Source organism: Camellia sinensis, unplaced genomic scaffold (assembly GCF_055761805.1).
Source record: "Camellia sinensis isolate YWXY unplaced genomic scaffold, ASM5576180v1 Unanchor2, whole genome shotgun sequence".
Lineage (NCBI taxonomy): Eukaryota > Viridiplantae > Streptophyta > Magnoliopsida > Ericales > Theaceae > Camellia > Camellia sinensis.
The window spans coordinates 22,438,471-22,453,151 of NW_028129079.1; the positions used below are offsets into that span (position 1 = coordinate 22,438,471).

General features: G+C 34.0%; 1 protein-coding gene across 1 annotated transcript; it reads right to left on the reverse strand.

Annotated features, from left to right (window-relative positions):
- Nucleotides 1–13,224: 13,224 nt before the first annotated feature.
- LOC114290354 (protein FAR1-RELATED SEQUENCE 5-like) lies at nt 13,225–14,681 on the reverse strand. The gene is made up of 3 exons (XM_028234232.2): nt 14,321–14,681; nt 13,815–14,159; nt 13,225–13,580 (listed from the first exon to the last, which is right to left on the reverse strand). Exons 1-3 carry the CDS (start codon nt 14,679–14,681, stop codon nt 13,225–13,227), a joined length of 1,062 nt encoding a protein of 353 aa, XP_028090033.2.

Sequence of the window (14,681 nt, forward strand, 5' to 3'; positions counted from 1 at the left end):
TACATCTTTGTGGGTGATGGCAAGTCGATAGAAGTGCAGGCAATAGCGCACTTTAGATTATTACTGAAAACTGGTTATTATTTGGATTTATTAGACACTTTTGTTGTACCGTCCTTTAGACGGAATTTAATTTCTGTTTCTGTATTGGACAAATTGGGATATTATTGTTCTTTTGGAAATATGAAGTTTAGTATGTCTATTAATTCCAATGTTGTTGGTACTGGTTTACTTAATGTGTTTGATAATCTATATTTGCTTGAAACTATTGCATCTTATAATGCAACCTTGCACGTGGAATCACGAGGTACAAAGCGTAAATTAACTAAGGAAAATTCAGCCTCATTATGGCACAAACGCCTAGGTCACATCTCTAAATCTAGAGTTGAGCGCCTTGTGTCTAATGGAATTTTGGACTCTCTTGATTTTTCAGATTTTGATGTCTGTGTTGAGTGTATCAAGAGAAAACAGACCAAAATAAAGAAATATGGTGCCCATAGGACTACAGATGTCTTAGAACTAATTCATACGGACATTTGTGGCCCATTCCCTATGGCGTCTTGGAATGGTCAACATTATTTTATCACATTCATAGACGACTATTCCAGATATGGGTATCTATTTCTTATCCATGAGAAATCACAGTCTTTGGACGTATTCAAAAAATTTAAGGCCGAAGTTGAGTTACAACTCAACAAACGGATTAAAAGTGTCAGGTCTGACCGTGGTGGTGAATACTATGGCAGATATGATGGATCAGGTGAACAACGTCCAGGACCGTTTGCAAAATACCTGGAGGAATGTGGAATCGTCCCACAATACACCATGCCAGGATCACCTAGCATGAATGGTGTATCTGAGAGACGAAACCGGACTCTTAAGGATATGGTAAGAAGTATGATCAGTCATTCTACTTTACCAGAGTCCCTCTGGGGTGAGGCTCTAAAGACAGCAACTTATATCTTAAATCGGGTGCCAACTAAAGCAGCTGCAAAAACACCTTATGAGCTTTGGGTTGGGCGAAAGCCTAGTCTAAAACATTTGCATGTGTGGGGGTGTCCTGCTGAGGCGAGGCCTTATAAACCTCATGAACGAAAATTGGACTCTAAAACCATTAGCAGCTACTTTATTGGCTATGCCGAACGATCACGGGGTTACAAGTTTTATGATCCCACAAATAGGTCAATATTTGAGACGGGAATTGCAACATTTTTTGAGGATGTTGAGTTTGGGGGGAGAAATCCAGTTAGAGATATTGTCTTTGAGGAGGAAGCAGGAGTAATCCCACTTCCTACTACTACTTTTGACCAATCACAGGCTACAACCTCAACCTCAAGAATCTGTGCCATTAAGGCGATCCACCAAAGAAAAGAGATTTGCATTTTCAGATGATTATATTGTATATCTCCAGGAACATGAGGTAGAAAATGGAATGTCGAAAGATGATCCAATCAACTTTCGTCAAGCCATGGAAAGTTCCAACTCTCATAAGTGGATAGAAGCCATGAATGAAGAATATAAGTCTATGCAAGACAATAAAGTTTGGGAACTTGTCTCATTACCAGTTGGTGCGAAGCCCGTAGGTTGTAAATTGATATTTAAAACCAAAAGGGATTCAAATGGTAATGTGGAGAGGTATAAGGCACGTCTTGTAGCCAAAGGCTTTACTCAAAAAGAAGGAATTGACTTTAAAGAAACTTTCTCTCCAGTTTCTTTGAAAGATTCTTTTAGGACAATTATGGCGCTTGTTGCATATTTTGATCTTGAGTTGCATCAGATGGATGTCAAAACAGCTTTTCTTAATGGTGACATTAAAGAAACAATTTATATGGTGCAGCCAGAAAACTTTGTGTCAGGAGACCCAAAGAATATGGTTTGCAAATTGACTAAATCCATCTATGGACTCAAACAAGCTTCTCGTCAGTGGTACTTCAAATTTCATCAAGTTCTCACTTCGTATGGTTTTGAAACTAACGTTGTTGATGAATGTGTGTATCACAAGTTCAGTGGGATAAATACATATTTTTGGTTTTATATGTTGACGACATATTGCTTGCCACAAACGATATAAACTTATTGCATGACACCAAGAGATTTCTATCTAAGAATTTTGAAATGAAAGATCTTGGTGATGCTTCCTTTGTATTAGGAATCGAAATACTCCGAGATCGTTCTCGGGGTATTTTGGGATTATCACAAAGGAGCTATATCGAAAAAATACTCATTAGATTTGGCATGCAAAATTGTAAATCAGGTGAAACCCCGGTTGCTAAGGGAGACAAGTTTAGTCTCAGCCAATGCCCGAAGAACAGTCTTGAAATTCAAGAAATGCAGAAGATTCCTTATGCCTCGGCTGTAGGGAGTCTAATGTATGCTCAAGTATGTACGCGTCCGGATATTGCGTTTATAGTTGGCATGTTAGGCAGATATTTAAGTAATCCTGGCATGGATCATTGGAAAGCAGTCAAGCGTGTTATGCGATATTTACAGAGAACAAAGGAATATATGCTCACATATAGGAGATCGGATAAGTTAGAGGTCATTGGATATTCCGACTCCGATTTTGCTGGATGCCAAGACAGTAGGAAATCCATATCAGGCTATATTTATCTGTTAGCTGGCGGAGCAATTTCTTGGAGGTCTGCAAAGCAGACGCTCATAGCTTCATCCACCATGGCTGCAGAATTTGTAGCATGTTATGAGGCATCAAACCAAGGGATATGGCTGCGGAATTTTGTCACTGGGTTGCGTATTTTGGAAGGCACTGAAAGACCACTTAAGATATATTGTGACAATAAGTCTGCAGTTTTATATTCCAATAACAACAGGAGCTCGACAAAATCAAAGCATATTGATATCAAGTTCCTAGTTGTAAAAGAAAGAGTGCAGAGTGGACAGATTTTCATAGAGCACATTGGGACAAACTCCATGATAGCGGATCCACTTACGAAGGGACTACCACCCAAGGTCTTTCATGAGCACACTGCTCAGATGGGTGTTGTTCTATTTGAGAACATTCTGGTTTAGTGGGAGTTTGTATTTATATTACTGCTTTATGTCAGTCTTGAGTTTTATCTATGTAATTAGATTAATTTCTGCAGAAATGAAGTATTCAGTTTATTACGCTCTGTTACGTATTGTGAAGTATTGATCTCAATAAAGTTAAGTAGGACCAGTTGGAAATAGGCATGTATGGATCACATCACATGTAATTTCCATGCTACGCATCCATGATTGATCTATGTCATTTAGCTGTATTAGTATACGTGACCATTGGTGGGTCGAGTTACGATTGATGTAACGAAGACCACTTTGATCCTATATTAATATAGTTAATGGACAAGATTGTTTGGATACCCTCAAGTTATGATAACAAATTTCTGAGCTCACTAAAGTTAAGCACATTTTTCAGGATACATATGTGGTCCAGTGGGAGATTGTTAGATAATGTCTCAATGGGACCACATAATTAAATGTGGTGTTATCATTTATAAGAAGCCTACAATTTAAGTGATTCAATTTAGTTAATAGGCTTAAGGGTATATGTGTTATGGACCTAATGTGTAGATACTAGTTGTATAATTTCTATTTCTATGAGGGGCAGAAATAGAAATTAAAACATATTGGTTAAAGTTGGTTTTCATTACCTTTCAGTTTTAAAACCAATAATAATAATGGTTAATTTATTAGTTTTTATTACCTTTTAGTTATGAAACTAATAATGGTTAATTTATTGGTTTTTATTACCTTTCAGTTATGAAACTAATAATGGTTAATTTATTGGTTTTTATTACCTTTCAGTTATGAAACCAATAATGGTTAATTTATTGGTTTTCATTACCTTTCAGTTATGAAAACCAATTACAACCTTTAAAAGGTTATGGTCCCTATTCCTTCCCAAGAGTGAAAAAACAAGAATACTGTTTTGTTTTCTAAATCCTCTCAAGGAGAAACATAAGGCACATAAGGGAAATGATTAGAAGGCTCTAACAAAGTCAATATTAAGGTTTTATTGACAATCAGACGCTTCCGTTTAACCGTTCATCAATGGATTCAGGTATGTCATTTTGTCTTGATCTCTTGATAATACACATGGTAAATGATCCAAAGTGTAAGGTTTATGTTCTGAAATTTTATGTTTACACATAGATAATGCACCAACTGTCACGACCCGCTCCCCGTACCCAAGGGTTAAGCATCGTGATGGCCAGTAACTGATGTTACCTCCGGCCAATTCATAAACAAATCAATAAATGCGAGCAGAAGTAATATTTAAATAAGGGTACCAAAATAATCATTGGAGCTTCTATTTTTATTACAAAACGTATTGACCAAAAAGGCCGATATTTACATAGAAAAATATTATAAAAGTGTTGTGTGTGTCTATTCCGCAACCCCGCGTCTAAGACTTTCCAAAGCTATTTCTGAATTGTATTGGTTCCTGAAAATTGGTAAACAACTATAAGCACATGGCAGAGTGAGAAATATTATACCAAGAGTATAAGGGATACAAAATAACCATGGATCGTTAGTTAGGCCAAAACATTTACATAAACAAATCATTTAAGTAGCAGAAACTGAAATACAGATATTATATAAATATATAACCATAACTAGGGTACAGAACAGAATAGAGGTCACAAAAGTGACAGTCAGAACAGAGGTACGGATTCAAGAGGTGGCTCATACGGATTCTAGAGGTGGCTCCCACAATAGTGTAGCACTTAGTTCTGCACAGCACTTTGGTCCGCACAAAACAGAGGTACGGATTCAAGAGGTGGCTCGTACGGATTCTAGAGGTGGCTCCCACTATAGTGTAGCACTTAGTTCCGCACAGCACTTTGGTCCGCACAAAACAGAGGTCAATGGATCCATGACAGACAGAGGACCACAAAGTGGTCAAACAGAGGCCAATGGTTATTGAAGCCCTCTAAGGCATGGGACTCCCGTGGTGGTACTTACAAAACATAATCGTATATAAGGTTATAGTCAAATATTCTTTAAAATATAAACAAACATATCTATGGGTTTCCTTTTACGCAAATAGGGTTCAGAAATAAAACCACGTAACTGAAATGTTTATAGTTTATAATAATTTATAAAACATAACTTGTATAAAATAGATTTTGGTAAGTCAAAACATACATAAAATACATTTTGGTAACTCAAGATATAATATAACTCACCTTAACTTTAATACCTTACTCTTTCTTTCCACTATCACAGACCCTTTCAACTTCTACTATTTTTCCTTCCTCTCTTTTCTTTCTTTTCTTTCTTTCCTTTCCTTCTCTCTTTCTTTCTTCCTTCTTTTCTTTCCTTTCTTCTTTCTTTTTCTTTCTTCACGCAAGTTGATCAACTCCTCCCTATTTAAGGGAGGAGGACGCCACAGGCGCTCAACACGGGGCAGGAGTCGCTTTCGCTCAGATTTAATTCATAATTATATAGATTCATTCTTATCCTTAATAGATATTTAAGATAATTACCTTTTGACCTAATATTTTGATATAATTATATAAATAATTTAATTTCTAATTAAATTACACTCTATCGTATACCAACATAAAATTAATTATTTATTTTACTACCACACCCATTATTATTATTATTTATATTATCTATATTATTATTATTTATATTTTGACCCCTAAACTTTTAATAATTATATTATTTTACAAAATTACACATAATAATATATAATAAATTATATGTTTTCCGAACTGAGATTAAATAATATTAGTATAAATTCTATAGAATAATTAAAAATTTGAGTTGTTACAATCTTCCCTCATTTTAAAATTTCGTACTCAAAATTCGTCATATGTAAGTAATCCGCTGCGCACTCTGATAAATACATATTAGATGATTAATCTGATAGAAAAATAGTACCTCAGAAGAAAAAAAAAACAAAAACTTTACCAAAAATAACTCACTGTCTAATTGTCAAAAATTGATTTGGGCCAAAATGAGAAATAATGGACGACTTAAAAAACTTTTTACTCGTTTTGTTTACGAAAAAAATAAAAATAAATAAATAAATAAATGAGAACACAATGACAGAAATATATGCAAGAAATAAAAAATTTGAGATGAACTTTTCATTGATGGGAAATAGTTTCAAAATTAGTATCTTTATAAGTTGAATCCACTTTTTAAAAAAACATCGAAATAAATTTTTTTTTGAATACTGAACTGAAAATTATATATATTTAATTATATTGTAATTTTGATAGGTGATTGAACCAGACATCCTTCTGTTCTTGTCCTTTTTTTACTATAACAAATATAAATTATATCTATTATCCTTCACAAATTAGGCACACTAAAAAAAAATTATTATTATATATATATAATCATATAAAATTATAATATAATTAAATCGACGAACAAAATATAATAATTCGGTACTAATTACCCGTTATCCCAGTTCTTAAATGTGCGCGTGTCCTATGCTCGAATGATGATTTTTTTTTTCTTCCTAGAAAAAAACCATTGCTCTGATACCACTTGTCACGACCCGCTCCCCGTACCCAAGGGTTAAGCATCGTGATGGCCAGTAACTGATGTTACATTCGGCCAATTCATAAACAAATCAATAAATGCGAGCGGAAGTAATATTTAAATAAGGGTACCAAAATAATCATTGGAGCTTATATTTTTATTACAAAACGTATTGACCAAAAAGGCCGATATTTATATAGAAAAATATTATAAAAGTATTGTGTGTGTCTATTCCGCAACCCCGCGTCTAAGACTTTCCAAAGCTATTTCTGAATTGTATTGGTTCCTGAAAATTGGTAAACAACTATAAGCACATGGCAAAGTGAGAAATATTATACCAAGAGTATAAGGGACACAAAATAACCATGGATCGTTAGTTAGGCCAAAGCATTTACATAAACAAATCATTTAAGTAGCAGAAACTGAAATACAGATATTATATAAATATATAACCATAACCACACTACAGAACAGAACAGAATAGAGGTCACAAAAGTGACAGTCAGAACAGAGGTACGGATTCAAGAGGTGGCTCATACGGATTCTAGAGGTGGCTCTCACAATAGTGTAGCACTTAGTTCCGCACAGCACTTTGGTCCGTACAAAACAGAGGTACGGATTCAAGAGGTGGCTCGTACGGATTCTAGAGGTGGCTCCCACTATAGTGTAGCACTTAGTTCTGCACAACACTTTGGTCCACACAAAACAGAGGTCAATGGATCCATGACAGACAGAGGACCACAAAGCGGTCAAATAGAGGCCAATGGTTATTTACGTTTCCCAAGGCATGGGACTCCCGTGGTGGTACTTACAAAACATAATTGTATATAAGGTTATAGTCAAATATTCTTTAAAATATAAACAAACATATGCATGGGTTTTCTTTTAGGCAAATAGGGTTCGGAAATAAAACCACGTAACTGAAATGTTTATAGTTTATAACAATTTATAAAACATAACTTGTATAAAATAGATTTTGGTAAGTCAAAACATACATAAAATACATTTTGATAACTCAAGATATAATATAACTCACCTTAACTTTAATACCTTACTCTTTCTTTCCACTATCACAGACCCTTTCAACTTCTACTATTTTTCTTTCCTCTCTTTTCTTTAAGGGAGGAGGACGCCACAGGCGCTCAACACGTGACAGGAGTCGCTTTCGCTCAGATTTAATTCATAATTATATAGATTCATTCTTATCCTTAATAGATATTTAAGATAATTACCTTTTGACCCAATATTTTGATATAATTATATAAATAATTTAATTTCTAATTAAATTACACTCTATCGTATACCAACATAAAATCAATTATTTATTTTACTACCACACCCATTATTATTATTATTTATATTATCTATATTATTATTATTTATATTTTGACCCCTAAACTTTTAATAATTATATTATTTTACAAAATTACACATAATAATATATAATAAATTATATGTTTTCTGAACTGAGATTAAATAATATTAGTTTAATTCTATAGAATAATTAAAAATTTGAGTTGTTACACCAACAACATCCAATCATGAGAAGAATTGTATATCAATCAATAAAAATCCTTAAATGTATAGGTAAAATATGCAACTACTGATCCAAAAGGGGAATATTACATTCAATGATAACCCAAGTATAACATAAGAAGAAACGAAGAATTAGAAACATAAACAAATTTCAATAAATAAATAATTGCAGTCTCGTATCAGTTATATGAGTACAAAATTCAATTACCCACAAATCAGATTTCACAAACTCAGCCAAAATTTCAAGATATATCTATATATATGGAGTCAAAACAACTACCAAATCAAACAAACATTACAAACAAAAGCTATTCATATCATATTTTCCTAAATTTAGAATCCAACAACTCCAAGTGAGTTCACAAACGTGAAAGGGGCATTTTGAAGAATGGGAAACAAGAATCGATACAGGAAATAGGGGTTAACAAAAGGGGATTTCGAATAAGGGAATCAAAACAACTACCAAAGCAAACAAACATAAAAAACCTAATCCTAATATTTTCCTAATTTTATAAACCAACCTAGTGAGTTAACAAACGTGAAAGGGGCAGTTTCAAAGAAGGGGATTGCGGTCTAGGGTTTCATAGAATGGAGATGGAGAAGGGGGAGAGAAAAAAGTTACAGAGAGAGAGAGAGAGAGAGAGACATACCATGAGGCGAAGTCGAGGGCAGGTCGTGTTTGCGGGATGGTCTTCGAGGGCGAAGAAGAGTGTTGGAGTGGTGTCTCAAAAACAGAGGGGGCTTTGGGAAAACAACATGAAGAGCTCAGCTGGAAAGAGAACAATCGGTGAAGAAATTTGTAAAAATTGTAATCGGTTGAAGAGGTACTCAAGATTTCTAATCAAATTATTCAGTGGTTGAGATTTATTTGTAAAAATCTAATGGCTTAAAATAAATGTGTATATGATGTGTACATCTCACACATCTTAACAGTTTCCTTAACTAATAGACAGGAGTTAGCATAACCTTTAAAAATAAATAAACCCACTGTTAGGGTATAAGGAGAAGGAAATCTCAATTTATAGGGGTCCAAAATAAAATAAGGAGAATTGTCCGAGTTGGATCCAAGTGGAGAACAAGCGGTGGTGACTCATCAATTGCAGTCAAGTAAGTGAGTGAGTGGAGTCCAGATCCTCTGTCGTAGTTTCCTGCGGTGGTTCAAAACGACGTCGTTTTGAACCTCTTTTTTTTTTTTTTTCTTTTCTTTCTTTCTTTTCTCTCACTTCTTATATTTTGCTCGTCAGCCTCTTTTTGTTGTCTAGTGTTTGAACCCTAGTGAGACGAATAGAGACGCGACTACAGTGAGGAGAGGAGAGCAGTGGTGAGGCAAGGGGAAGCGGCAATAGACGGACATAAAGGCTGAGGCAACGGTGATGAGGTCCATTTGTTGATTTTCATTTTTTTCCCTTCATCCCTTCGCCTTCATTCTCATTTTTTTTACTTCTATATATATAGAAGTATGATTTGTTGTTTAAAAAAATAGATGCTTTTGATTTATTGAGTTTGATGGATTTGTTGTTGATTTGTTGCCATAATTCTAGGGTTTGTTGTGGAAATAGATTTGTGTTTAATCTGTTCAATTTTTTCCCAATTTTTTTTTTGTGTTTAATATGTTGATTTGGTGCTTCATCTTTTTTAGTTTGAATAATGACATTAATCTGGGTAAGCTAAAATATGAGTGAGCTAAGAATGCAGCATGTCTCCAAATGAAATTGAAATTTCATAGCTTTAAAAGTTAAGATTTCCTGACCAAAAAATATAGAGTTCTAATATAAGGGGAAGTGGAAACAAAAGGCATTAAGAATGAACATGAGGCATTAAGAATGAACATGAACATGAGGCATTAAGAATGTTAAGAATGAGGCATTAAGAATGAACATGAGCATGAGCATGAATGCTCACTTAGCAGCTGTAAGAGTGGTATGAACATTCAAACTTAAGGCATTAAGAATGAAAATGAACATGAGGCATTAAGAATGTTAAGTTGTTGATTAGGAACATAAAGAATGTTAAGAATGAGGCATTAAGAACATGTTCATGAATGAGACATTAAGAATGAGGGATTAAGAATGAACATGAACATGAGGCATTAAGAATGTTAAGAACATGAGGCATTCAAACTTAACTTACCTCTGTTGATTAATGTTTTATTTTACATCTTTGTTTGAATGTTGTCTTAAGTTGTAATGGACTGATTGTGTCATAAAATGCTCTTACTAGGATCATGTCAATGGGTTCAAACATTGATGTTGGGTATTTGCAAAATAGAAGATGCAATTGTGGAAAAAAAGCTGCAGTGTTCATATCAGAATCAAAGAAAAATCCAGGAAGGCTGTATTTCAAGTGTGCAGATAGGATGTGCGAGTACTTTGCGTGGGGAGCGGCTTCGACTGGGAATGCATCAAATATCCAAAGGAACCGTAAAGCTAGTCATTTGAAGAATGAAGATGAGAAAGGCTATGGCTATGATTTTGACAAAATCAATGAAATTATAAATAGATTGAAACGAGTTGAGGCAAACCAAGAAGCTATGAAACTGATTATGTTGACAACCATAGTGTTGGTTGGTGTTACCATGCTAATAGCACTACTGAAATGAATGTAACCTTTTAGTTATTTATTTTTATTTTTATTTTTTTGGTGGTTGTATTTGGGTTTTGAATTTAGTAAACCTTAAATTATGAGTTTTGATATGTAAAGCTTAATGAGATTACCTATGCTTGACGAATGTGATGCGCTTCTTTTTTGTTTCTGTCAATGAAGTTGCTTTCTGATTCAATCTTTTCATTCATTCTTTTATATTGTTATTGTTGGTCATACTTGTTCTTATCAAGATAGGCCTTTGCTTTCTAGACCTGTGAAATGAATTTATGCCCCTGTTGTTTGCAATACAAATGGGATTTGGTAGTTCATTTGTACAAAACAAATAACAAATAGAATAATCTGTCCAGAAACAAGTAATCTGTCTAGAAATAATCTGTCCAAAAATAAATCAGTCCAAAAATCTATCCAAAACAAAAATAATCTGCCCAGAAACAAGTAATCTGTCCATAAATAATCTGTCCAGAAATAAATCAATCCAAAAATCTATTCAAAACAAAAATAATATGTCCAAAACAAAAATAATATGTCTAAAACAAGTAATTTGTCCAGAAACAAGTAATCTATCCAGAAATAATCTATCCAAAAATAAATTTGTCCAAAAATCTGTACAAAACAAAATAAATCTGTCCAACACAAAATAAATCAGTTCAAATCAGTCCAAAACAAAAGAAATCTGTCCAAATCTTTCCAAAACAAAATAAATCTGTCCATAACAAAATAATTTTGTCCAACACAAAATAAACCAAACCAAATCTATCCAACACAAAATAAATCAGTCATAATCTCTGCAACTTAAAAAATAAATCTGTCAAAAACAAAATAAACCAAACCAAATCTGTCCAATACAAAATACATCTATCCAAAACAAATGAAGATAAAATAAACTTCTCAGAGATATCCATCTACATGACTGTCAGCAGGACTATGTGACGCTTGCCAGACTTGGACTGCAAAGTGTTGAACACTTGTACCTCGAAGCAACTCTTGAAAAGATCTATGAGTGGGATACACAGAATGCATTAACTGAGGCATGTAATTTCCCTGCAATAGACCAAACCATCTATTAAACTTTGATTACAATGTATACTACCCTTTTAATGTAAACTATGTAACCAATGATAACTCACATCATATGTACCATACATAAGAGGAGGACCACTTGTACTACCCATAAGAACTTGAGGTCGAGATTGAGATTGAGAAATGTAGACACCATGACGATGATCCTAAATACAACCAATATAAAGTATATAAACAAAAATTTTGAAAAACAAAAGAAAAATTATTCAACATTAATATTACCTGATTATAATTACTATCCATGACGAAACGAGGTTGTGATTGAGAAATATAGACACCAACACCATGATCCTAAATAAGTATGTAAACAAAAATTTTGAAAAAAAAAGAAACAATATTTAACATTTTCTTAAAAGCTTGCACACAAATAAATATTACCTGATTAGAATTACTACCCATGATGAAACGAGATTGTGATTGACCTTGGGAAGTATAAACAGCAGCACCCGATTGCATTGCCAGTCAAACCAATTAAAGGAATTCATAACTCACATCATACTAGTGAACGGACTCAATAAAAGGAATTCATAAAACTAACCATAAAAAGACCACATTACTATTACATATTACTTGAATAGAATTACTACCCATGACGAAACGAGGTTGGGATTCACCTTGGGAAGTATAAACAGTAGTACCCGACTACATTGCCAAGCAAACCAATTAAAGATAACAAAAATTAAATGCCATATGGATAGTTCATTATTTCACAATAGTGAACGGATTGAATGAAAGGAATTCATAAAACTAATCATATAAAGACCACATTGCTATTAAATATTACCTGAATAGAATTATTACCCATGCCGAAAGGAGGCTGAGATTCACATTGGGGAGTATAATCAGCAGCACCCTACATACAACAAAAAACCATAGTGGAAGTGGGTCATTAATAAAAAAATCATTGTTTTAGTTTATTGATCTAGTGTATTTTAATCATATGCAATTTTTCATGTCCAAACCTAAATAGATTGCATTTTTTTCTTCTTTGTAATAGATTTTTCCATCCCGCCTTTGATCCTCATTCTTTTCTTACTAGTTGATTCTTTTTTCTTGAGTCCCTTAGCTTGGATTGGACAATCTACTTCATCACTCTGCGAGCATGTGTTGCTTGACGAATTTCTCAATCAGTTACCTCCACTAGACCACATATGTAGACACTTAATTTGTCTTCAACCATTACACTCAATTCTTTACCTTTTGAAACTAACAACTGATAAGTTTCTTCACTTTTAGCGGCTCTGCTCGCCATTGCTCTAAACATGGTCATTAATGACCGATATCGGTCACTTTGATGTAGTTTCACATCAGCCTTCACTTCATACCCATATATATCTTTCACACTTTCAGCTCTTGCTTTTTTAGTCCATCGTTTGAGTATATATTATGGAGGAAGTTTCGTTGCATTGAATATATCTCTAAGCATCTTCACACAATGTCGACATAGTATGCCTTTCGCTTCAAACTTCCTGCAACTACAACTCAAAGAACCACCTCTCTCTATTGTCACATTCTTATCTTTTTTTTTCCATCTACTACTGTTCTTATTGTGAATATGGTACTCTCACCATCATGAATAGTGCCTATAATGGATGTTTCAATGGACTGCACGTACTCATTTTGAAATTCCTCAAAAATTGTTTTCGTGTAAATCTCTGCCACTTGCTCTAACATCAAAGTTGGAATTGAAACCTTCGGCAATTTTTGGGACAAATTATACTCGGCTTCCAATTCCTTATACCGCTTCTCATAAAGCACCCTCTCAAAATGCATGAAGAACTCCATCAAGTTATGGTCACAATTCAGATAATCCATCAAAAATGCATTGAAGGATTTACTAAGTTGAGTAGTACTCATTCCAACTACCCAAGAATTCATAATATATGGCAATCCCCATTTCTCTTTCATGCAAAAAGTCTACTCCAACCAATGATTGTCGCGTGCATCATACTTATCAAACATTTGGTCCCACCGTATTCAGAATTCTTCTTTATTATCAATGTCATGCATAAATTTTGAAAACATAGCCTTGGCCCCTACATCATCGAAAATAGAACTTACATGCTTGACAATATTTTGCATCAAATGCTATGTACAAAGTCGGTGGTTTGTATCGGGTATGACAATTTGAATGGCCTTAGCCATTGCAGCATCTTGATCTGTGAAAATAGTTTTCGGAGCTTTGTTTGACATTGCCTCCAGAAAAATTTGAAACAACCATGTAAAAGATTCAACAGTCTCATCATACATCAACGCTGCACTGAATATAACTGTTTCTCGATGATGATTAAATTCAACAAATGATCCAAAATGTTTATGCTCGTTATTTAATTTGTAAGTAGTGTCGAATGTCACTACATCACCAAACTGAGCATAGTCCATGATCATTTGAGTGTCGGCCCAAAATATATTACTTATTTGCTCTTCACAATCTAATTGAACTGCATAAAAAAAGGATAGATTTTTCACAGTTTTCTTACGAAAGTAATGCAACACACTACCCGCTTCTCCATATTCCAAATCTTTTGTCTCTTCGATATTGAGTAATTTATTTGTTCCAATTTCGTGAAACCAAGTGATGCTCTTCCACAAGATTCCTTACCGAATAGCTCATAAGCAGACCTAAGACGAATTCCAGATTCTAAAGTCAATTCTACTTCAATTGCTTGGGTGGTAGATATTTGTCTTTGGGATGGCAACATATAAATGCGATCTTGAGGCACAAGATCATGATTATGATGTTCAACAAAATCACAAGCAATATATTTTCCTGAAATTCTATCTAACTTGATACTAAATCGGGCACCATAACCACATCGTACCTCTTGTCTCGGATTTTTGACAAGTGGATCTCGTTTGTCAATACCTTGACTTTCCTCTTTGTAACATACAAATGTCTGTGATGTTATCTCCTTCGTATGTTTGTTCTTGTTTGCATAGGCTTTCCTAATACTAAAGCCCAT